The sequence below is a fragment of the Hemicordylus capensis genome, chromosome 1 (assembly GCF_027244095.1).
Source record: "Hemicordylus capensis ecotype Gifberg chromosome 1, rHemCap1.1.pri, whole genome shotgun sequence".
NCBI lineage: Eukaryota > Metazoa > Chordata > Lepidosauria > Squamata > Cordylidae > Hemicordylus > Hemicordylus capensis.
Genome location: NC_069657.1, coordinates 453,961,087 through 453,986,987, shown reverse-complemented (window position 1 = coordinate 453,986,987; position 25,901 = coordinate 453,961,087). Strand labels below are relative to the sequence as shown.

General features: G+C 47.7%; 1 protein-coding gene across 3 annotated transcripts in view; it reads right to left on the bottom strand.

Moving 5' to 3' along the window:
* The window catches only part of ADCY3 (adenylate cyclase 3), a 130,968-nt gene that overhangs the window by 17,516 nt on the left and 87,551 nt on the right, over positions 1 to 25,901 (bottom strand). For all 3 annotated transcript variants that reach the window (XM_053249274.1, XM_053249264.1, XM_053249282.1), the window contains 6 exons: positions 25,152 to 25,314; positions 14,420 to 14,539; positions 9,915 to 10,057; positions 7,459 to 7,620; positions 7,130 to 7,217; positions 4,941 to 5,057 (listed from right to left, as the gene is read on the bottom strand). In XM_053249274.1, coding sequence (XP_053105249.1) covers positions 4,941 to 5,057; positions 7,130 to 7,217; positions 7,459 to 7,620; positions 9,915 to 10,057; positions 14,420 to 14,539; positions 25,152 to 25,314 — 793 coding nt within the window. The remainder of the gene's footprint in view (positions 1 to 4,940; positions 5,058 to 7,129; positions 7,218 to 7,458; positions 7,621 to 9,914; positions 10,058 to 14,419; positions 14,540 to 25,151; positions 25,315 to 25,901) is intronic.

Genomic DNA, 25,901 nt, shown 5'->3' with positions numbered 1-25,901 from the left:
CTCAGGTTCCCAGACCAGCAGTTAGTAAAGGAGTTTCAAGTTTAAGCTTATCTATCTATCTATCTATCTATCTATCTATCTATCTATTTAACAGACTTCTGTACAGCCCAAAACTTGCATCTCTGGGCAGTTTACAATTAAAATAACATAAGCATTAAAATCATTAAATTTGGAATCTTTTGAAAACATGAAATATTAGGGGTTCTCAACCTTGGGTCCCCAGATGTTGGTGGACTTCAACTCCCATAACCCCCAACCACAATGGCATTTGGCCATTATGGCTGGGGATTGTGGGAGTTGAAGTCCACCAACATCTGGGGACCCAAGGTTCAGAACCCCTGAATCTAAAATCCTGGGTGAACAAATTTGTCTCCGGTATGTCTTCAGTATGTGCAGGGTGGGGGTGCCTGTAGTTACTCAACTACCCAATGGAGAGGGGATGTTGGGCCATTAGAAAAATTCAAAAGCTACATGGGGCCAACGAAAACAACACAAAAAAAGCAAGCTTTTGAATTCCCCAAAACTCTTCATCAGGCTGGATGTCAAGCAAAGCAAAAAGGAGGTCAGGAGAGGAGAGCTGAGCAAGTTGTCAGTAGAGCCCGAAGTCTACAGTTTAACCCTTTCATGATGGAGGTGGAGTTTTAGCAGAAATTGTGTAGTTGCAAGGCCGGATCCAGGATGACATTAATTTAGTCATCTCTCATTTGTGTCAATGCTGCTTGGTCATGATCACCTGGCTTGATCTGGATCCTGCTCTTAGATGTGCACTTTGTGAGGCGGTCAGGTGGACCTAATGAAACCCGCGCAGCTCCTCCAAAACTCCTTAAAAACAGTTATGTGCCAGGTGCTGGAATGATTTTTTTTTACTGGTGAAAGAAAATGTGAAGAAGAGCAGTGGGGACCTGGCATTAAAGGGAAGGGGGTGATTCTGAGATGGCGGGGGCATGGGGCGTTGTAGTGGTGGATGCCTCGTCTTCCTCGCTGGGGAGACGAGGCATTGTTCAGGGTGGGCAAGGCAATGGTGCACCAGATCGCGCTCGGAAGGTCGCCTGGGTCCAAGAGGTGCCGCCGCTGTGCTTGCACACCAGAGCGTAGCAGGTGTTCCCCCATCATCTCTCGCAGTGTGTGCCTCTGCACCCCCTCCCAACTCCCCTGTGTGTGCCAATCACACCAGCCTGCCTTTGTGGCCATGCAGCTCACGTGGTCCCACATGCTGCCCGAGCGTTGCTGCGAGACGAGCCAAGGCAGCTCTCCTCCCTCCCTCCACCACTTAGCCCTCACCACAGCATGATCCCGGCCAGAGGCTGTTCCCCCGCCCCGCGCCCAGCGAGGTCATAAAGGGGACCGCCGTCTTCCACCGGCGGTGCAGACCAGGGGGTTATAGGGGGGCCACAACGCCCCACCAATGCAAGAGGGAAATGGCGTTCCCTCTCAAGGTGCCTTGGCAGCAACAGGCAGCTGGTTTTAAATTGGCTGGGATCGGACACGAACCACGCTGGGCATCAAATCTCCAGGATCACTTCATTCCAGTGCCATTCATCCAATGACCCTTTTGCATGAACGCACAAAATGGTCTCTTGCCTCTCCCCCGCAACACGCCGCCTCCCTCCACCACTTAGCCCTCCTTGGTACGCGTGCTTGCTCCCCTTCCCCTGAGGAAGGTCCACCTGCACTCCCTTTCTGCAAAGCCCAAGCCAAGGCGGCCCTCCCTCCACCACTCAGCCCTCACTGTGGCATGATCCCGGCCAGAGGTTTCACCCCCTGGCGAGGTCACAAAGGGGACCGCCGTCTTCCACCAGCAGTGCAGACCAGGGGGTTACAGGGGACCGAGGGTCCACAACGCCCCACCGATGCAAGAGGGAAACAGCGTTCCCTCTCATGGTGCCTCGGCTGCAACAGGCAGCTGGGTTTCAATCCATCAACCTTTGGCTCGCACATCAAGTCTCCCTTTCATATGCAACCAGGGCGGACCCTGCTTAACTAAGGGGACAAATCATGCTTGCTTCCACAAGACCAGCTCTCCTCCCTAGACCATAAGGATCAAGGAAGAGAAAACTCGGAAGCTGAAGGAAAAGGTCATGACACCCCTATTCAAAGAAGAAGCTTGTCAATTAATTAATACACAATCTTTCCAACTGTAAGAGTTTGAAGCCAACTGAAAATCAAGTGTTGCAGTTCTCTCTCTCTCTCTCTCTCTCTCTCTCTCTCTCTCTCTCTCTCTCATTCTTTCCTTTTTTTGAGGTGGAAACCCCAACACACAAAACTCAAGAGGAGAGAGTTATTTGGAGAAATCCCAAATAAAAGAGAAGAGGAAATAAAACTTCCCCTTTTAACACTAGCAATGTCACAGACATCTGGAATTCCCTTTATGTAGCTGAACTGGTGCTGGCAACCCATGCTCAAACCAGTAACAAAATCTGGATTGAGGAGCAGGATAGGCAACAACAGGCAGGGGTGGTGGCGGTGAAAAGAAAAGTTAAAAAGGCAGCCATCCTAAGTATAAGCAATTCTACCTCATCTTAAGACCATTCACTTCCAAACAAGTTCCACTGATTTCAATGACACTTCTTTCCAAACAAAGCCACCTAATGGCGGAGTGGGGAAGCAACCTGCCTAGAGAGCAGGAGGCTGTTGGTTCGCATCCCCACTGGTGTGTTCCCCAGAATATGGGAAACTCCTATATCGGGAAGCAATTATAGAGGAAGGTGCTGAAAGGCATAATCGCTTTCTGCATGGGAGATGGCCATGGTCAACCCTCTTGTATTCTACCAAGAGAACCACATGGCTCTGTGGTTGCCAGGAGCTGGCACAACCTTTCCTTTTCCTTCGCTTTCCAAACAAGTGTGGCTAGGAGTGACTGGGAAGTAAGTTCTACTGAACACTCAGGGTTGCTTACAAGAATCCCACCATCCCCAAATACATGTAGTGGCCAATTCTGGACATGTTTACTCAAAAGTAAGCCCTACTGAGTTTAATAGGACATTCTTCCTGGTAAGTATACTGATGACTGTAGCTGAATAGCAAAGCCTTTTGGATTTCATTTCGATGGAACTAATTTGATTAATTTAAAAATAAACCTGCTGAGACGGAGGGAGAGGAGAGGAGGGGAGTGAGTGGATGGAGGAGGGCTGGGCAGGAGTCACAAGAGTCTCCCACACTCCCACCAGCTGCACCACGGATGGTGGCAATGGGCTTCTCACGTGGTGGCAGACATTCAAGAGGCCTTTTCCAGTGAGCAGACAGGCAGGCTCAAGTGGCCCGCTAGGGATCCGGGGCCTAAGCCACTGAGGGTGTTCAGGGTTATAACCAGCACTTTGAATTGTGCCTAGGAACAGATCTGCAGCTGCTAAAAAGGTTCTGCCGTTGAGTCGGTGTCAACTCCTGGCAACCACAGAGCCATGTTGTTTTCTTGGTAGAATACGGGAGTGGTTTACCATTGTCTTCTCCCGCACAGTTTATGAGATGATTCCTTTCAGCCGGTATAAAAGAGGCATCCGATGTTCCCAGAAACCAGCCAAACCTTAAAACTACTTTAAAACAGTGGTTCCCAACCAGGGTTCTTCCAGATGTTGCTGAACTACAACTCCCATCACCCCCAGCTACAATTTATTGTGGCTGGAGAAACTGGGAGTTGTAGTTCAGCAACTTCTGGAGGAAACCTGGTTGGGAACCACTGCCTTGAACCAACGGAAGTTTCTGGACATTTTTCAAAGGCAGCCCCAAGTACATGGCAGTAACCCAGCCTTGTGTTTGGACACATTATTCCCAGTGTCCCTCCACCCTGGACATGCTGCAGTGTGATGGCTGCAAGAGCCACCCCCCCTCCCCCCGAGGGGAATGACTGGAGCCAATGACCTCTTGGGGTCTCCTTTCACCCATGCAAACCGGTGTCTCCAGGAAGGTACATCTCACACTCAGAGAATTCTTATGAAAGATGGGGAATGCTCAGCAGTATAGTGAAAGATGACCCTTTCGTCGTGGTTTTTACCACAAGCACTAAATTACAGCCTCTTATCAGGCACACATAAGCAGAGGGACAGGAAAGGGAGTCAGGGCCCCACTTCCCACCCACCTCAAGGTTTACCACCATGGAAATGGCAGCCTTTTCCTATCAGCTTCAGTATACAAGGGTTCAAGGTCTGGCCAATTATTAACAGGTTCTAAAAATAATCGGCTGCAGCTGGCCTTCTGCTAATTTCGCTTAATGATCTGCACTGCACAGTTCTGTAAACAATTATCAGCTCGCCCACAAGAAGGGAGGTCAGGTCGGACGTCAGACGCATACCATACAAGAGGGTGTAAAGAAAGAGGCGGCAGGACAAGCTTAGGCCAAGTCGTGTTTTCCTCCAAAGGGACTCGCCGCATGTTTATAGCTGGAGACAGGGTCAAGCTGGATGCGACTCAGAGCTCCATCCATTTTCTCCCCTAGCTTTTTTTTTTTTAATGAATTGAAAGCATTCTTAGAGGGCTGTTATGGGGAATCGGGGCAGCTTGACCCTTTCTCCTCCTGCCATTTGTCTGCTAAGAATCCCCGTCAAGAGCCCAGTGTTCAACATGAAAGACGGGGAGCAGCCAGGCTGAAACAACCAGCCCCAAGCCCTCAGCCAGGCAGGAGAACCCAGAGCCAGAAGCTCCAGAGGGGGAGATCACCAAGCCTCCGAAAAATCAGTGTGGTCCGGTCCACCCTCCTGTTCCACCCACCCCCATCCCGCCTGCACACCAGCAGTGGGCCAGGAGGAAGGTGATGGAACAGAGGAGGATTCCTGATTCATCTAACAGCACATTTAAAAACAAAACAAAACACCCTACTGTCTGCCTTCAGCCTAGATGTGAAACCCTCTCGCCTTCTGGAATGAAGGCTTTTCACAGCGCTTTGGGCGCTACTGCTAAGATGCAGTGGAAACAAGAGGCTTTGTGTTTTTGTTTTAAGGCTTGCTCACCATCTCCACAATGTCTGCCATGGTGAGGATGAAAATGGCTGACATGGCCCACGTGTTCCTGGCCCACCGAGTCCTGTCGATCCAAGTGGAAAAAGCCACCAGCCTTTTAGGGAAGACCTGAAACAAGAGGAAGGTTGAGAGGCACATTTCACGAGTCTCCTACACCTCAGCACTGAGGAAGGGTGGCAAAGGGGGCTCCCACTTGGTTCAAAGATTCCTAGCTGCCATGTTGATCATTGGAGGTGATCTTAATGCTAGGATTGGCCCCAGTGATGAGGAGAGCTGGTCTTGTGGCAGCAAGCATGACTTGTCCCCTTAGCAATAGCAATAGCACTTAGCACTTACATTTATATACCGCTTTATAGCCAGAACTCTCTAAGCGGTTCACAATGATTTAGCATATTGCCCCCAACATTCTGGGTACTCATTTTACCGACCTCGGAAGGATGGAAGGCTGAGTCAACCTTGAGCCCCTGGCCAGGATCGAACTTGTAACCTTCTGGTTACAGGGTGGCAGTTTTACCACTGCGCCACCAGGGGCTCTCTAAGCTAAGCAGGGTCCGCTAAGCAGGGTCCGCCCTGGTTGCATTTGAATGGGAGGCCACATGTGAGAACTGTGTCAGATATTCCCCTCAGGGGATGGAGCCGCTCTGGGAAGAGCATCTAGGCTCCAAGTTCCTTCCCTGGCATCTCCAAGATAAGTCTAAGAGAGATTCCTGCCTGCAACCTTGGAGAAACTGCTGCCAGTCTGTATAAACAATACTGAGCTAGATAGACCAATGGTCTGACTTAGTATATGGCAGCTTTCTGTGTTCCTATGTACCCTGGCAGATAAGTTCCAATACTGTCCACCTGCTATTGAGGGTGGTCATCCTCCCCCCACCACGCCACTCCACTCGGTACTTCTTTGGACCCTTTGGCAAATTTGGCTGGCTTATGTCTCGTTCAAGGCAGCTAACAATTTAAATTTAGTTATCCTTAACGGAGCTGCCCCTGGTGACCACCCTGGTCAATTATCGTTTTGGTCTGGATCTAACTCATCTACTATAGACTATTTGATGGTCTCACGCGATCTGGCTATTAGGATAACTAACTATACTATTATACCAAGGCCTGAAAGTGATCATCTGCCACTTACCCTCTTCTGTGATCTTGGAAACCAATCTGTGAGACGTACTCCCCACACCCACTTAGATTCGCTTGTTGAACCTGGGAGACTTTTAAAATCAAATGGAGTATGCAACTAAATAACATAATCTCTGAATGGGCAAAGGGGGCCAAGAGGAACGGGCAGTGCATGTAGGGAATGTGTTCACGGCTCACCTCAAACTGTGACGTTCTGCAGAGGCTGGACATGTTCTGGAAACTATGCAAGACTCCCACGCTGGGGCTGGCTTCCAGTGGCTGGAGTCAAGTTGATGTTGGGGTGTGGACCTGAGATTCTAACCTTTGCGGCTTATCCATGGGATAAACTATATGGCAGTGATCTTCAGTAACGGATTGGCAGAGCCTTACAGTATGTCCATACTCTTGCCACTGATACCAAGAGGAGCAAAAGGATGTTCGTATCAGTCCTCATGGCTTCTTTTGTCTTTGGCAAGCTTATGTAACTGATCAGTGAATCCACGGCCCAACTGCTTTTTAAACTTTGTGAGACAGTTTTCCAAATACCAGATCAACACTCACAATGCACTATCCAGTCCATGAGTAATGAATTGATGCACATGGGAGGAGGTGATATTCTTTCTGCAACAGGAAAGGAAGAGTGTCCCCACCCCCACACACAAATGAAATCCAGCTAAGTGAGGGAGTGCAGGAAATTGTCCTGTTTCCAATCGGTGAAGTCACAGTCACTATCCAAGAGGGCAAGGGTGGGCAAGCTTGGCCCTCCAGCAGTTTTATTAGCTAAGGAATTTATCAGAGCTGAGGATGATGGAAGCTGCAGTTCAACAACAGGTGGAGGGTCCCACCCCTGCAATAAGGGCCTATGACAGTCATGCCACAATATTCCACGCATAACTCACAGTAGCAATGGAAGCACTAGCTAGGAGAAGTATTACATTTTTCCAGAGGCACAGGCTGTGTGTTGTGGTATAACCACAACAGGACTACCTTGAGAGAGGGACTACTACATGAAATGAGCACATATTGCAAGAAGGAAATAAACCATTGTGAAGAAAGCCCCTTACCCTGGGAAAGATGGCAGCCAGTGAGCAAAGGGTCAGGATGAGGAGAAGGATCTCACCAATAATGAAGGTCATGTAATTTGCCATCAGCCTACAAGGGAGAAGAAAGAGAAAGAAAATACTGTACACTGAACGGTACCAGCAAAGGAGGAAGGAAAAACTTAAATGCTTTCAACCCGGCTTTAGAAGCAGTACAATTCTCTGCTACAAACAAAGTGCTATAACTCACACAGAGATTTTTAGCCTATCAATCTTAGCAGCAAGTTCTACTGCACTGGAAAACAAGCGGAAAGATTCTCAGACTCCACGTCTGAGACTCCAGTTGCACCCACCGTGGATCGATGAAGACCTCCACGAGGAAAGTGAAGAAGAGGACGACACACGAGCAGCTGAAGGCTGCCCCACTCTGCTTCTCCTTCTCCACAGAGTAACGCGTCTCCATCTCGGGGTCAACGAAGCGCATGGACAGGCGGAATGTGGATTTGCCCTTCAGTCTGCCAGAAACACAGGATATATTGGCACCCTCCAGGAGAGATCAGGCTTCTAAACGTCTACATGAGGAGAGACCCCGAGTCTGTTTCATTGAGACCCCAAGCAAAATTTGAGACCATGTGAAGATGCTTTGTATGACCATGTCAAACCTCTGGTCCATCTAACCCAGGCCTGCTCAACTCCGGTCCTCCTGCAGATGTTGGCCTACAACTCCCATAATCTCTGGCTATTGGCCACTGTGGCTTGGAATTATGGGAGTTGTAGTCCAAAAACAGCTGGGGACCCTAAATTGAGCAGGCCTGATCTAACCCAAGCACTCTCTCCTGTGACTAGTGGTGTCCGTACAACCCCAGGGGGGCCTTCCATGAGCAAGGAGTGTTGGCTGCCTTATGCACAGGGACAAGGAGGAGCACAGGGCAACAACCCACTGTGCATCGCCACCAACCTTCCTTCATTTCCTCCTCCTCACGCCACAGAGGTGCAGCCTTTCTCCCTCTCCCCACCAACCTGAGCTAAAAATTGTCCCTGCCTGAGTTACAGTGGTGGCATAGTCTGAGAATGCTCACAGGTTGCTGAGCACCCACCCACAGATGTGGGGTATTTGCATAATACTGTCCTTTGCCTCGGGCAGCAACATGCCTTGCACCTCCCCCCACCCTGCTAAGGAGCATCTTTGACTGGAGATGCTGAGAACTGAACTGCAGAGGGGTCCGGGCACCACCCCTGAGCCCTTGACCCAATGTCTTCACTTCCTGAAAAAACTCCCTCCGCTATAGGCCATGCTGGCAAGAGCACACGGATGAAAGCGGGGTTCTGAATTGATATTATTAGTGTTTTATTAAAGGCCAATTTTTAATATGGCGGAGACCAGAGACAGGGCCTTTTCGGTTGCGGCCCTTCAGCTTTGGAACGCCCTCCCTGAAGAGCTTCGCCATGCTCCCTCCCTAAGTTTTTTTAAAAAACAACTAAAAACACATCTTTTTAAATGCTCCATCTGTGGTTATATCTGGTTAGGTTCTTCAGTTTTTATAATTGTCAATTTTTAGCTTTTAAAATAACTTTTGATTTGAATCTTAATACTGATTGTGGTTTTTAACCTGACTTTTAACTTGTTTACTTAATTTGGTTAATTTTGTTACTTTTATTGTATATTGCATCTATTTTATTGCTGTGAGCCTCCCCAAGCAGTAGTGTACTGGAGGGGCAGGGTATAAATATTTTAAATAAATAAATATTCCTGGTGGCATTTTTTTCATAATCACCAGCAAACTTTCAGCTGAAATTTAAGGAGGGCTATATCAAGGCCCGTGTTTATTCTGAAGTTCTCTGCAGGAACACACTAGGGCGGTGGTAGGAAGCACCATACCAACAGGAACAAAATAAGAAAACAGGAACGGTGCCCTGGCAATTTATTAAAAGGAAGGTCCCAATGCATTTCAAACAGAACTCTTCTTCAAGATGAGAGATTCACGAAGCACGTGAATCTCTTCCCCTGTAGAAGAGTTCTACTCAAAACGTATCGGAACCTGCCTTTTTAAAAACTGCCAGGGCACCGTCCCTGTTTTCTCCTTCTGAAGTTCTGTGCAAACACCAATGGGCAACACAGAACGTGCCTACTGGATACATCTGCTAGGATGACCTGAAATAGCTTTCTCTCCCATGCAAAGTGAGGTGGCAACTTTAGGAGGAGGAGGCAGATCCAGAAGGGGAGGAGCCGTAAACAGGAGTTTGGTATAATTGTGTAGGCAGATACAGTACTGTTCAAAATGGCAGCTAGAGAAAGGAAGAAAGATACCAGTCAGTGGTCAGGGTGAGAATAGATAGATAGATAGATTATTACATTTATATCCCGCTCTTCCTCCAAGGAGCGCAGAGCGGTGTACTACATACTTGAGTTTCTCTTTCACAACAACCCTGTGAAGTAGGTTAGGCTCAGAGAGAAGTGACTGGCCCAGAGTCACCCAGCTAGTTTTATGGCTGAATGGGGATTTGAACTCAGGTCTCCCCGGTCCTAGTCCAGCACTCTAACCACTACAACACGCTGGCGGTGGAGTGGACCCTGCTCACAGCTAAATTCTTGCTTGATTGGCTGACAGCTATCCTTGTTTCGACAACTATCCTTGTCTGATTGGTTGTTTCAACTACTTTAATGTGTTTAAAATATTTTTTTACCAGTTTTAATGTTTGGTTTTAATTCTGCTTTTAATGTCTATTTGTAAACCACCTTGAGACATTTGTATGAGGCAGTATATAAATGTAACAATTAAATAAAACTCAGCACCGAGAGGGGACTTACGCCTGCACGGACTCCCTCTCCAACAAGGCTTCGTTGAGCAATTTATTCAGCTCCTGCTCGTTCTCTGAAGCGTCCACCACTCTCTCTGCCAGGTCACGCAAGCGCAGACGCCGCCGAGGGTTGGGAAAGGAGGGGTTCACCACCTGGGCAGAAGAGAAGAGAACCTGACATTCTCAGCACTGAGGTTTGACAACTGGGGAACGGGAAGGACAGACCGCTCTTGGCCAGCATAGTCGAGAACTGCATTCACCAGCCTCGATTAAGACCTCTGTAGAACACAGATAAAGGAAAGCCACCCGCCGGGATGGGTTTAAGAGGGGCTTAGACAAATTCATGGGGGACAGGTCTATCAATGGCTACTAGTCGTAAGATGCCTCTAAAAAATACAAGTTGCAGGGGAACACAGCAAGAGAGAGGGCATGCCCGCAGATCTTGCCTGTGGGCTTCCCAGAGGCATCTGGTGGACCACTGTGGGAAACAGGATGCTGGATGAGAGGGCTGTGCTTGTTGGGAATTCTCTCTGGTAAGAGATACCCTTCTATTACAGCAGAGTGCAAAGAGACACAACACAGCGGAGTCTGCCTAGGCATGCGTGTATGCTGAGAGTAAAAGAAACTCGGAGCCAGTTCATGGTTTCAGATCAATATAAGGAGCCTTTATTGGTGAACTCCATTCTAGATAGTAAAGTGGAGAGATAGGATCTCTAATCTAGCTAGCTGGCTGAATGCAGAGGGATGGTTTCTGCATCTCTAAACACATGGTGCAGGGAGAGAGGAGCCTGTGTGTTGCAAGGGAGGAGAAAAGGCAAAGAGGAAGCGACAAGGCAGGCAGGAAGGAAGCCCCTGAGAATAGCAATCTACATATCAAAGGGATAGTGTCAGAGCAGTAGAGAAGGGATGGCCAATGACTTGACCCCTCTAGCCCTCTGACTCACTAGTCTGTCCCCCTCTGTCATTGAGACATGAGACAGCACAAAGTCCTTCACTTCCAACAGGTCTTATGTTCTTAAAGGCTGCTCTATGCTCACAAGCGGTTCCTGCTTTGACTCAAGCTGATGGAAAAGGAGGAGAATGAATAGCTTGTCTTTAAACTGGCACTCGATAAGAACTGTGCAGCCCTTTGGATGCTGAAACATGCTGTAAAAGGGGTAGATTATTGTGAACAAGCAGCAAAATCTAGGAGGGTGTCTAATTTGCATACTATGTAAATTCGCCTGAAAATAATTTTTGAGCCAAATAGTGACCACACATTTTGCTCCACAACTCTGCTTCTACAAGGGCTAGAGTGTAGCATTTTTTTAAAAAATGAAAGCTGAAATCCAGGTGAATCTGGGTAGGCGAAGCAATCTGGGTGAAACCCGAAATTCCGGGGGGCACGGCAACTCGACTCTCCCTTGAAGCAGGGTGGATCTTATCTATGGAAAAAGTGGATGGCGCTTACCTTAAATTTCTCAGCCAGCCATGTTGTCAATACTTCCTTTTTGTGTGCCTGCTGCCTCCCTCTGTTGTTCCCTGCTGCACTTGCCTGCAGCTGCTTTAAGAATTGTGAGGTGGGTAACCTCAAAGAACAAATGAAAAGCCCCAGATTTTTAAAAATATCTATATTATATTAATTCTCGTAGACGTGCCTCTGTGGGGATGCATCCGGGCAACCCAGCGGATTAGCTGGGCAGGGGAGGCGCCGGATTGGCTGGGCAGCGGGAGCTCATGCACAGCAGGAGGCCATTGAGTGGAGCTGGGGGGGGGGATGGCGGCGGCCCCAGCCGCACGTGAGCTCCCACCGCCCAGCCAATCCGGCTGCTTATTGGCCAGGCCGCTGTGAGGAGGTGGCGGCCACAGGCCTAGCCCGGCCACAGTTGCGAGCCTCGCGGCAGTAGCCTGGGCTTGGAGGAGGTGGGAGGCAGTGGGACAGACTGGCCCTGGCGGCGCCGGCAGGGGTGAGTGGGGAACAGGCGGTAATGGCGGCGGCAGGGCCCTTTTTGGCCGCCGCCCACCCGGTGATGCTCTGTGGGGGGTGAGGGGGGAGGAACGGAAGAGGGGAGGACTAGAGAATGCAGGGCTGGAGGGAGGGGGGAAGAGGAGAGACCGGGGCAGGAGGGAGAGGGAGGGAGAAACAGCCGGCCCCAAAGAGCACAGATGCTCTGTGCAGGGTCGGCTAGTTGACATTAATAAGGCAGAAGCCAATAAGCATGCCCACTTTTGTTTTTGCAAAGTGGGCAGTCCTAGGACTGCCCATAAACCTATCAGAGAGGGACTAAGCTGATTGACTCCTCAGGCAGCCAATCAGAGTGCCCAGAGGGTGGAGAAGTCTTTTTCTTTTAGCTACTCTGAAGAATCCAATCTCCATTTTGGTAGAGAGCAGGTAGGCTACCTGGCTGTTGGTAAGTCTGATCTTTTGCTGGCATCTTTGCGTTTGGAGAGGAGGAATGCAACCTCTGCTTTCTCGCCCTTGCTCTCTGATCTGATCTGTATGCAAAGCATTATGGCTCATGATGACATAAAACCATGGAAGGAACAGCAAATTGTAAGGCTGGAATAATTAGAGTAGAAACTGGCATAAGAAGCCAGAAAGTGTTTTAATGGCATATGCATAGATTTCTTTCAAATAATTGCAGAAGTGTCTTTCCATGTGGGTGTGGTGTAGAGAAGGAATGGATTCTGTTGGAAGGAAAATAATGTTGAAAATCAATTTGCTATGCAGAGAGGTAACCAGGTTTTTCTCTGGATTGTGGCCAGTATCTGTAACATTAATATGTCCACTGGCAGTTATGGTTCATTGGGCAAGGATTAAGAAAGTGATCTCTATTAAAAAAAACATGTGTTGCTTGCTAAGACAGACACCCAGGCTAACTGGTGAGCACCCAAGGAGGGCAGAGAGAGGTACCCAGGTGTTCAGCAAGCAGGGAGTAGGGAGAGGGTGTCCCCAAACACCTTTGCTTCCTATGGTGTCCTCTAAGTTACAGGCAATGGTTCATAGCTGCAGCAAGCTTCATTGAAAAAACTGTGGTTTTTCTATTATTTATGTATGCATTTTTTAAACAGGCAGGCAGAGCTGCCCTTGTTACTTCAGAAAGCATTTGTTCTCCACTTTTGTAGCTGATCTCTGCTTTACCTGTGGCTTGTATAGATTTATTTACTTTTACATGTTGTCTGTGCTTCCTCCAAGAAGCCCAGAGTGATGCATATGGTTACATTTATCCTCCTAACAGCCCTATGAGGAAGATTATGCTGGGAGATCAGTGACTGTCCCAGAATCACCCAGTGAATTTCATGGCTGAAGGGGGATTTGAACTTGGTTTCCCCCAGTCTAGTCCAGCACACTAACCACTGTACCACTCTGGCCCACAGTTCTTTCTTCTTGTTTATTATTATTAGTATTCATTTTTAAAATAATCAGGTAGACAGAGCTGCCCTGGTGACTTCAGAATGCATTTACTCTCCACAGAAACAGTCTTTTGTAGCTGCTCTGTACTTTACTTGTGGGTTGTACAGTTCTTTTCCTGTGTATGTGCATGCTTGTGTTTTGATCATGCCATGAGGTACAAATCTACACACTACTGCAGTCCTGTTAAGCACTATAAAGCAACTCATGTTTTCCATATTTGGAAATTGTGTCTGTGTTGTGTGAGTCTGTGTGTTGTGTGAGTCTGTGTGCGTGTGTTTTGATCCCACTTGTTAGCTGCACTTTGCCGGTTATTGCTGAGGCACCCGCCTATTCCTGGCTCCACCTCCACAACTGCCCACATTTGGCTCCACCTCTCACTACCTGTGGCTCCACCCATCACCTGCCATGCCTAGTGCCGCCTCAGTACCAGGAACCACCAGCCGCCACTGGCCACAACCACTCATCATCCCATCATCACAACCAACCTACGTTATCGGGTCTGTGGGAATGCACTCATCATCATGCAACTGCATCATACAAGACCATAATTTTGTTTTGGGTCCAGTATCTAAGAAACACTCTAAGAAACTCAGCTTTCATTTAAAAAAAAAACCCACAAGTTTCTAGCCCCTATGGTTTGAAAGCATGTGGTCAATGCTTGCTGCGATCTTAGAAAGTTGTTGGAAGAGAGAGGTTGAGCAGATTGGGGGATGCATCTTCTGTGCCCTGCATTACAATTTTGAACCTAGCAAAAGCAGAACAGATTAAGCAAAAATGTGTAGATATTCACAGTTACTTCTATAATTTACATGAGTCACATAATTCTGTTTTTCTTGAAGCAGGATTTGTGTTACCTTCATGCAGAATTTTAGAACGTAAGAAGAACCTTGCTGGCATCCTGTTTCCCACAGTGGCCCACCATACGCCTCTGGGAAGCACGCAAGCAGGAGATAAAAGCAGGCCCTCTCTCCTGCCATTGCGCCCCTGCAGCTGGTATTTTGCCTTTGAACTTGGAGACAGCATATAGCCATTATTTTGCTTAACTGTTTCCAAAGTTGCTCAGGTATCTATACCCCCTTCCCATAACCCTTCTCTGCTCCTCCACACACATAGACCCTTACCCTGGTGTCCAGTTCCTCTGCCTCATCTGGTGTTGTGCAGGTGGTGTTAATGCTCCCATTGCATTCTTTGGTGTTGATCAGTGGCGGTGAGTTCCCATGGGATGATGAGACAGATAATTTCTGCAGCATAAGACAGAAAGGGGGTCAAGGAGGTCAAGGCAGATGCTGTGAGCTCCTGAGACTTTCCACGACTAGACTGAAGGGGAGGGGGAGGATGAGTTTTGGAAAGAGGGTACCTGATTCTGCACCATCCAGACTGTGACCCTCTCCTTCCTGCTGAAGGCACAAACGACTACTACTACTACAAATATTTATAGTATTCAACTGCTCTTCAACCAAAGTTCACAAAGTAGTTTACAAAGAAAAATACATAAATAAGATGGTCCCCTGTCTCCAAAGGGCTCAAAATCTAAATAGAAACATAAGGCAGATACCAGCAACAACCACTGGAGGAATGCTGTGCTGGGGCTGGATAGGGCCAGTTGCTCTCCCCCTGCTAAATATAAGAGAATCACCACTTTAAAAGGTGTCTCTGCTCAGATAGCAAACACCACCTGAGCTCCATGGATGGCTTGTTAGGACTCCATTTTAGCTCCATTCTGACAGAAGGGTCTATTGGGTAAACTGGATCAGCATTTATTATGTATTTATTATAAAAACATAAATAAATATTCTTGATTTATCTCTGTTAATTGGCCAAAAGGACATCTTTCTAAAGTGGTGGTTCTCTTCTGCTTAGTGCAAGAAAGAATTCCTATCGAGCTCAACATAGCATCTCTCCAGTGGCTGTTGCTAGCTCTCCCTCTCTCTCTCTCTCTCTCTCTCTCTCTCTCTCTTTATATTGTCATCTCTTTGGGGACAAGAACCATTTTCTCATACTTTTTCCTATGTAAACCACTTTGAGAACCTTTTGGTTGAAATGTACTATATACATATTTTTAGTAATTGTTATTTATTTGTTTAGATTTTTCCCTCTTCTCTGCCTACTCTACAAGTTCCAAATTCAGCATTAAGCGGCAAGGGTGGGTCCAAAACGAAAATGCAGTTCACTTGGAATGCCTTGATAGCCAAGCTATTTCAGCCTTTCAGGCAGCTAGAATAACACTCCCTCTCCCCCAGATACAAAAACCAAGACTCCAAGCCAAATTCGATGTTACAGCATCAGACATGCATGTCCAAACTAATATTCCTGGCACATGGGAAGTTAGCATTCCAGGGAGAGCTAGACAAAACCTCTCTGATATGCTCGTCTTCTGTGTGGAGGGAAGCAGATAAAACAGATAAGAGGGAGTGCTGGACAGCAAAAGGAGTTGTGAGACATCAGAAAGCACCTCAGCCCAGAAGTACAATGGTTCAAAAATGTTTTCAGCTGTCAATCCCAAGACCACTTGGGATGGGGTGACATGAACCTCTCAGTGGCGGCAGTTCCAACTGCTGGGTGCCCTCACAGAGAAGGCCCTGTCCTGCAGCTTTGCTTCGCTCGAGTGTGACACACCGAGCAAGACCCTACTCAAAGAGCACAACAAGCAAACAGTCTTATGTGGGAATATGCGATCCTGATAGTACCTAGGGCCCAAACCATTTAGGGCTTGAAGAGTTAATGGCTAGCCCTTTTAATTGCACCCAGAAATGGACCAGCAGGCAGTGAAGTTACTTTAATAGCACCGTCATAATAGCGCAGCTCCCTTCACAAGGCACAGCAAAGCCGGCAAGCCACATTTTGGTACCAGCTGCAGCTTCCAAATATTTTCCATGGGCAGCCCCACGTAGAGCATGCTGCAATATTCTAGCCAGGGTGGTGCACCTTGGAATGGGTGCTAGGGCCGGCTTTAGGCTTCAAGAAGCCCTTGGCCACCTGCCCACCACAGCCCCCCTGCAACCTGGGTGGGCCCCAAGAGAATTTCCCCACCACCTCACACAAAGCCTCTGGGCACAGAGGTGGCCCCAGGCATCTGCAGTGGGCCCTTCAGAGTACCCCAAACCCTTGGCATCTGCCCAGTAGGTGCTGACACCTGATGGCAGCCCTTGGGACTGGGGCCAGATCTGCTTGCCCTAGGAAGAGCCACAACTGGCACACAAGCCAAAGCTCTTCAAAGGCACACCTGGCCACAGCAGCACCTGGCTTTCCAGGAGCAAACCTGGCTCCACTGTCAGCCGGTTCCTTCAAAGGGAGTGCTGCTCCGTCCAGAACAGGCTGAACTCCACCCCGCAGACTGGCTGTCCTGGCTTGACCTCAATCCAAGCACCTCTGTCTTGCTCTGTATCATTTATCTATTTGTGTATTTGTATACCACCCCAAACCTGCATCTCTGGGTGGTTTACAACAAATACAAACATGAATTAAAACAGCAAATAAAACACTAAAAGCAGTTTGAAAACAAACTCACACTACTAATTGAAAAGCTTGAAAGATCATATGTGTTTTAAGAGATTTTTCTTAAAGCTGGCAGAGATGGGGAATAACCAGGGAGTTATTTGCACATGGCTTCATGGTTCAGGGTAAATGTTGAGCGAAGCCACTTCGAACGACACTCACGGCACTGAGGGAAGCAGCCCCTCCCCTCTGCTCTCGGGTTTTTGTTTTTAAACAAGTTCACATGGCATGCCTCCATGTTTTCCTTCTAGCCAATGGGGGGGGGCACGGAGAGAGAGCTTCCTAAAGCACGATATCTGCATTTCTAAAGAGAGCATCCCTCTTATCATGCTAATGATTCTACGTCAATGCCTCTCCTTATTTGCTCCAGCATTTTCAGAAAAAGTAGCTCAAAACCAGCATGTTAAAAATCCGGAAATACATCAAGATAAGCTAGAATTCACATCACAAAGCCCAATTTGTGTGTGGAGCTGGTCTACGAATCTCAAAGGGACTTCGGGGTAGGTTTGGCTTGTGTGTGAACACACACACTCTCTTCTGAAGGAGATTTGGGGTAGAAGCCCTGTGTGTAAAGCCTCAGGGAACACATTCCAAAGCCTCAGGGCAGCAACAGAGAAGGCCTGTCCCTGAACAGCAACCAGACAAGCTGGTGGCATCTGCAGACAGACCTCCCCGGATGATCTCAATAGATGGTTGGGCTCATAATGAAGAAGGCACTCTCTTAAATAGGGCAGGTTTATATGGAAGAGAGCAGTCCTTCAGATACTCAGTTAACACTTAAATAGTAAACTTGGTAGTACTTACCGTGAAGGTTCTTTCTCCCCAGTGTACAGAGGGTATCCATTACAACAGGTGGTCACGCCCACTTGCTCCCAGCAGGCAGGACCGTATGTAAATTCAGAGCAGTCCCATCATGGTGCCCTGGGGGCAGGAACCTCCCAGTTCCGGGACTGTCTGGCAAAAGCTGCAAGTAAGGAAGGCTCCAGAGGCCAAGACAGTAACACCAAGAAGAGAGCCAGCGTGGTGTTGTGGTTAGAGTGCTGGACTAGGACCGGGGAGACCCGAGTTCAACTCCCCATTCAGCCATGAGACTTGCTGGGTGACTCTGGGCCAGTCACTTCTCTCTCAGCCTAACCTACTTCACAGGGTTGTTGTGAAAGAGAAACTCAAGTATGTAGTACACCGCTCTGGGCTCCTTGGAGGAAGAGCGGGATATAAATGTAAAAATAATAAATAATAATAATAACTATGAGGGGGGAAACTGCAACACTGGAGAAGGAACCAACTGTGAACGAGAGGCCATAACAGAGGACAAACAGTAGGTGTTTCGCTATTCAAAAAGGGGGAAGCCAATATGGCCAAATTTCAGTGTATTGTACCTCACCCATAAACCTAGGATGAGTCGGAAACCATCCATACACTGGGGAGAAAAGAACCTTCACAGTAAGTACTACCAATGCTAATTTCTCCCCCAGTGTAGGAGGGTATCCATTGCAATGGGACCTACATACTGTACGAATGCTGTTTGTGCTGAGTGATGTACGTTCAGTTTGTAATGTTTTACAAAAGGGGATACAGAAGACCAAGTAGCAGCTCTGCATATTTCTGAAATAGCAGTATTTCCTAAAAAGGTTGTAGAATGTGTTGTGCTTCTGACTGGCAGACACCATGACAGGGACGCATAAGCAATGGATATGCAAGCTTTTATCCAGCTTTTATCCAGCATGCTAAGGTAGCCTTTGGTGGTTTAGAACCATTGGTGGCAAAGTAAAAGGAGATGAATAAAGCTGGTCTGGTGAAGATCCCAAGTGTGTTTAATACAGATTTTAAGGGCTCTCTTGATGTCGAGAGTATACCAATTTTTCTCTTTTGGACGTTTAGGTGAAGGACCAAACGATAAGGAATTTTGTTCTGATTCCTGTGAAAGGCTGTATCCACTTTCTGGCAGAAAGTGAGGTCTGTTTTTAGCACTACGGAGTCAAGGTGGAAGAGACAGAGATGTTTGCATACTGAGAGGGCTCCTAATTTGGAGACCTTGTAAGCGGATGTGATGGCCACCAGGAATAACATTACAAGGATCAGGGTAATAGTTTAATTGGTGCTGTTTTAAGGGGTTCAAATGAAACCCTGGTGAGCGCATTGAGCACCTTATTTTATTTCCATGATGGGAACCTGTGGCCTATGGGAGGTGCGATATTGATGGGCCCCTTAAGGAATCTTCTGATATCAGGGTGAGCAGCTAGAGATGTCTTGGAGGAAGAGCAAAGCACCAAGGAAAGTGCCAAGGTCTGTCTCCTTACTGGGTCTCAACCCCTTGTCCAAAACAGTCTGAAGGAAGGGCAGAACTTGTGGCATGATGGCCTTAAGGGGTTGCAGCTGTTTTAGTTTGGACCACTTGAGAAAGTGGTCTGGTAAATCCATATTGTACATTGGTGTCAGGAAACCAGGATAGTATCTTGAAGTAGCCCCTGGAGGCTAACAGTGCACACTCAGTCTCCACATGTGAAGATGAAGCTATGATGGCTCTGGGTGATGAAGAGACCCTTTTGTGAGGAGGTCCGGGCGGTCAGGAAGAGGCCAAGGCAGTACTACTAATAGATCCATGAGGTCCGAAAACCATGGCCTCCTGAGCCTGAAAGGGGCTACAAAAATCATGTCGGTTTCTTCTTCCCTGAACTTCTGGATGATTTTCTGTATCAGGGCAAATTGGGGAAAGTATATAGCAGTTCCTGGGGCCAAGGGGATGTTAGTGCATCTACCCCTTCTGCCTGTGGACAGTGGTACCTTCTGAAGAACCTCGGAGTCTAATTGTTCAGTGGGGACAAGCAGAGGTCAAGAATCGGATGTCCGAAGCAGCAAGCTATCCTATCGAAAACTGCAGAGTGTAACTTCCTCTCTGCCTGGTCTATGTTGTGTCTGTTTAAGCAGTCCGCTTCTACATTTTCTATTCCACTGAAGTGTTCCACCGTGATGGATACAGGATGCTTTTCTGCCCAGAGGAAGAGTTTGTTGGCTTCCTCCATCAACAAGCGGGAATGCATGCCCCCTTGGCAGTTAATATGTGCCTTGGTAGCCACATTGTCTATTCTGATTAGTACATGCCAGCCTCTCACCACATCTGTGAACTGGAGGAATGCCAGGAAAGCAGCCCTGGGTTCCAACTAATCTATGCTGTGGTGAGCCTTGGAAGTGGTGCCCTGGGTGATCAAGTTGTTGCCGTGGGCCCCCCACCCCATGTTGCTGGCATCCATCGTGACTTGGATACAGAGGGGCTCTTTGAGGGGCATCTCCTGATCAATAGCTGTTGATGTCCACTATCAGAGCGACTGGCGGAGAGGGTCAGATATTGAGATGTCCATGTGATCCCTGGCCATGATCTGGTCCTGGTGAGGAAGGAGGAGCCATTACAGTGGCCTGGAGTGCCACTGAGACCATGGGATGGTTTCCAGGCATGAAATCATGCACCCCAATAGCTGGGCCAATGTCATGAGGTCTACTGCTGGTAGAGCTTGGATTTGGTGAATTTGAAAACAGAGTTTGGCTTTGCAATAGTGTGAAAGGGTTACTTTCCCATGCCAGGTGTCTACTGCTATGCCTAGATGGTCGATCTGTTGAGAAGGGGTAAGCGAGCTCTTTGATGGATTCAGGAGGAAGCCGTATTCTGATAAGATCGTGATGACGCGGCTTATGTCTGACTTTGCCCTCTGGTATGATGATGACCTGACCAGAAGATCATCTAAATAAGAGTATATGTGCAACCCTTGTATTCTCATGTGTGCTACAAGTGAAACCATTACCTTCATAAACACCCGGGGAGCAGATGACAAGCCGAAGGACAAGGCTTGGTATTGGAAGTGCTTCTGAGCATACGAGATGTGGAGAAACCGACAATGTGTTGGTAATTTAAGGATGTGGAGGTAGGCCTTCGACAGATCGATGGACATGAGGAAGTCATTCATTTGGATTACCCATGCTATGGTAAGTAGAGTTTCCATTGGGAATCTGTGTTTCCTAATGGATTTGTTCAAACGCTTCAAGTCCAACACAGCCCTCCAGGAACCATCTCTTTGGGGCGCCAAGAATAAAATAGAATACACGCCCCGACATCTGTTGGTTGAGGGTACTGGTTCAATTGCTTTGATCTGGAGCAGATGTTGAATGGCCCATGTCATGAGGCGATGTTTCTTGGGGTTCCTGGAGAGGGTTGTTGTCCTGAAGTGTTCTGGTGATATCATTTGAAAGTCTAGGAAGTAGCTATCTCTGTCAGTGGAAATGACCAACTAGTCATGGGTAGATTGTTGCCATGTTGTCAGGAATTTGGCTAGCCCTCCTCCTACAGGAGTGTGTAGTTATATTTGCTGTGACTTCTTTTGGCTGAGGTTCCTGGAGAATTGGGCAGTTCCGTAGGTGTGGTTGGACAGTGTGTGCCAGAAGGGCTGTCTAGGTCTGGAGTTGCAGGCGAGGCACCAAGCTGATCTTGTGAGTCTTTTGTTCCTGGAGCGAGGATATAAGTTCCTGTTAGTACTAAAATTAAACTGGTTAGGCCTATAAAGCATTCTATTATCCCTTCTAGTAGAGGGCATCGCCTTTTTCTTATCCCTGATTTCAACCAGAACAGGGTTTAAGGCTAGCTTAGATCCAATGAAGGTTGAGGAGGCTAAATTGATTTTTGATTTAGAGTCTATGTTAGAGGATTTTAACCAGAGACTCCTCCTCACGGTCATATCTGAAGCTAGAACTCTGGTAGAAAATAGTAAGCTATCAAAACTCACATCAGCCATGAATGTTGCAGCTTTGACTATTATTTATTTATTCGATTTCTATACCACCCTTCCAAAAATGGCTCAGGGCAGTTTACACAGGGAAATAATAGAAAAATAAGATGGATCCCTGTCCCCAAAGGGCTCACAATCTAAAAAGAAACGTAAGACAGACACCAGCAACAGTCACTGGAGGTACTATGCTGGGGTGGATAGGGCCAGTTACTCTCCCCCTGCTAAATAAAGAGAATCACCACGTTAAAAGGTGCCTCTTTGCCAAGTTTGCAGGGGTCTAATTTGTTAAGTCCTTGTTTAAGGTTGGTCTGACCCTTTGGGAGGTCCCTCAGTAATTCTTTTGCACACAAAATAGAAGCCCTTGTAAAGATAGAGGTGGCTGCTGGTGCCTTATTGGAAAGGGTTGAAGCTTTGTGTGATTTATGTAGCAAATAATCACTCTTTCTGTCCTCAGGAAATCTTAGCCGTTCTTCCCCATCTTTGGCTAAGACTGTTCCAGAGACTAGGGAAGCAACAGAAGCATCAACCAGTGGAACTGAAAGCTTGGCTGTTTCATTTGCAGGTAAATAATAAATGCATTTTAGTATGGAGCTGAGACCCCCCAGCCAAGACTGGGGACTTCCATTCATCTTGAAGAACTTCTCTGAAGAGGGAGGGGAAAGGAATGACAGGCTTGGACTGAGTAGATGAAGGGAACACTTCTCAAGCAAATAACTCAGTGGTAGTAGCGCAACGGCTACTTTGCGCGAAGGTAGTAGGGTCAGTAATTTCCAAGATGGTGGAGGTCTCTGGCTGAGGTGGAGTCATGGGTTCCACTGGGGGATGCAAGGCCTTATCCCTGATTGACCCAGATGGTTAGAAGGCCTCTGGGCAGACTCAATTGCACTTCTCACGGCTGGTGTATTTCTCCGAGGTTGGGCCATTTGGTTGCGGTCCCTCTTTCTGGCGCAGTCTCTGCCCCATTCGGTGTCCACCCGCAGGGCCTGCTCTTGGTCAGACAATAAGGTGGTAAGCTCTGTGCATTGCATGGTGTGAAAGTAAGGAAGGAGAAAGCAGGAGTAACTTTTGTTTTTTAGGGAAATGAGAAAGGATTGCAGGATAAGAGAAGAAAGAACGAACAAACCAGAAAAGGGAATAAAGTATGAGGTAAAGACTGGAGCTCTTCCCAGGCCCTGTGCATGGGAGCAAGACGGTCATGGACCTGGGAGGCGCCATGAGACTGCTCTGAATTTACATGCGGTTCATACATATATATGAGAGCAAGTGGGCGCAACAACCTGTTGTAATGTTTACCCTCTTACATTGGGGGGAACAACAGGTTCTCAAACTTGAGTCCCCAGATGCTATTGGACTACAACTTCCATCATCCCCAGCCACAATGGCCAAACCCTTGTTCAGTTCCATGGAATCCCAGCAAGTGCCCAGGCATGTGGGAGGAGGCAACTGTGCAAATTCAGCAGACCCTCTGCTGTGGAGTATGCAGAGAGGGAGGTGAAGCACAAACCCCTGCCTGACATTTAAAGGGGGGCAAATTAGAATGAAGACGCCTCCTCTATAGCCCTGAGAGCAATTAGCCTGCTGGGCCAGGCTATTTTAATTCCCAGCTGAATGGAGGGTTTATTAATTGACCAAGGGGATAGAAATGCAAATGTCCCGCACAAAAAGAATGAGAGGGAGAAACTGGGGCCTCAGCCACTCCTCCAACTCTTGGAACGGTCACGTGGAACAGAAACATCAGACCTGCCAAGTATCCCCCTTTGAGTGAGAGATAAGAGGCTAGAGGGCTGAGCATCCTCCTTCCCTCTTCGAAACATATTTATTTATTTCCGTTATTTTGAGTATGTATATTCTGTCTTTCTGCTCAGGAACCCACAAGGTGACTACGAGATAATCTGAAACCCACCCCCATAATTAAAGCACATTAGTAACCAGTCAAAACGAAAAGCAGAGAACAAAGCTAACAACATACGCAGACATAAAGGCCATTAGTATCCATTAAAAGCCTCCAGGCCTCGCTAATTCCCAAATGCCCGTGGGAAGAGAAAAGCTTTCACTTGGTGACATGCAGGAGGCCAGCAGAGAGGGGCGAGGCATGCTTCCTGTGTGAAGGAGTTCCACAGAGAAAGCCGTCTCTCATGTCCACACTACAGCCAGGCCTTGGGTATCGGCAGGACACAAGGAGGGTGTCTCCAGCAGATCTTAATACACAGGCAAGTTTGTTTGGAAGGAGATAGCCAGCCAGGTCCCAAGCTGTTTAGGGCAGGGACTCTCAACCTTGGGTCCCCAGACGTTGCTGGACTACAACTCCCATCATCCCCAGCCACAATGGCCTTCGGCTTTAAGGCTCAAAGCCAGAACCATGAATCAGGACCTGGAAACAAAGCAGGAGCCAGTGCAGCTGTTGTAACAAGGGAGTTGCATACTCCTGGCCACAGGCTTCTGTCAGGAATCGGCCTCAGTTTCCGTTTCCAAATATTTTCCAACAGCCTCCCGCCCCATATTGTCTGGGTTCCAGTCAATTTTGCCTTCTAATGGCCAACGCCATTAGACATAATGCTGGCTCCCTCTTCACGGTGAATGATGAAGAGGTCAAGAGCCGTCCATGAGAAGAGCAGCCATGTCTAAGACAGGAAATGGATAGAAGGAAAGAGAGGGGAAGAAATCTGCCCAGTTTTGTTCCTGGTTCTTCTGGGGGCTGCCTCTGAGGAGATGAAGACAGTGAGTGCATCTGGACTAACACTGCACTAGTGCCACAAGGATGCCACCTCATAAGCAGGCCGTGTAGCTGAGCGGATGCTCAAAGCCACTCAGTCGCTTGCGATCTGGATCCTCTTGTGTAGCAGGGTCTGGAGCACAAAGAGCTTTGCAGCATTCCCTGCAAAATATACGGACTGAGGAAGAGAAAGGCCCTGTGGCACCAGCACCAGTGCAACACTCGTCTGGAATGCAAACTCCCGACCCAGTGGAACTAGCCAGAGCACCACCCTTGCACCAGGGCAGCGTTACTTATTCATTTATTTTATATTTGTATTTATACCACTCTTCGTCCTAGGACCCCAGGGCAGTTAACAAGAAGATAAAAACAACTCAATGAAAACATGAAAAGTTTTCATGTTCTCATGTTTCAAATGCAGCTGGAAATTAAAAAGAGCAAGCGAGAGTTCATTGGCCAAAAGCCTGGTCAGAAAGGGCATCCAGCGTTAGTTTATGTGCTGCGACAGAATCGGCAGAACTGAAACCCAGAATTCATGAGCAATGTGCTCTGGCACTACTCTTGCAACAAGGCCAGTCTTGGGGGAACTGGACTGGGGAGAAGGAGGGCAGGGCGAGAGTGTAGCGTGGCAGCCAAAGCTGGCTGACATGCTGTCCTGAATTGTCTCTATAAGATCGTAATAAATTTTGATTGATTGATGGTGTCCTGAGAGCGCATGCATAGGAAAGTTATGACACACCCCTTTGGTTGTTGCAGTAAGTGCAAAAATGCTTAACCCAGACAGGGACAAGTGTTGCCCCGATCTGTCAGAGTTTTCCGGAAGATTCTGCTCCTGTACACTGTACAAAGAAGAACCAAAGGAACACTCACCACACCATTGATCCCATTCTTGAGTGGCTGCTTAGGTACCAGTATAAGATAGGTTACAATCCCCTTCTCCTTCAGGTATTCACACCGGGATCCACCATCTCCTGGCTCCACCTCAAACTCTCCCTTCAAGCAGTCCATGGTGTTCTGGGAAATGTGTACGCGCCTACAAGGGCCATATAAAAGGTAGTCAGCCATTACTGGTTCAGAGACTGGAGAAGATCCCCAAATTCACACCAAACCCCTAAAATGATACAGAAATGGAATTTTATCATTAGAGTTTTAAAAACAAGAATCTTTGAAGAGAACTAGAATCTTTTCTGAGCATGGGCATTTATTTAAGAAGACGGAGCATATTTTTAAACAATACATAATTATGTGTGGTCATTGGAGCATTCTCTGGCAACAGTTATAGTTCTTTGCTGACATCCAGACTAACAAAGTGCTGCTCAAGAGCAAGGATGCTGTGCTAGATAGTTGCGCAACGTCAGAAGCTTGCGTTCCAGACTAGAGATGCACAAAAATCCTTGCACGTGCACAAGAAGATGTACAATCTGTGGTGTGCCAGCTGCTGAGAAACTGCTTTCTGGGTCTGTTTATATTGCAGGGAACATTTGAGCATGAAAGCAACTTCAGAATTTTGTGCAGCTGCACAGTTTTCTTTCAAGTACACAACTTTGTTTGTTTCTCAAGTGCTTCGTTAGTATGGATGCCAGCCTTTGTCTTTAAGATTTAATGAAGGATGAAGTCACA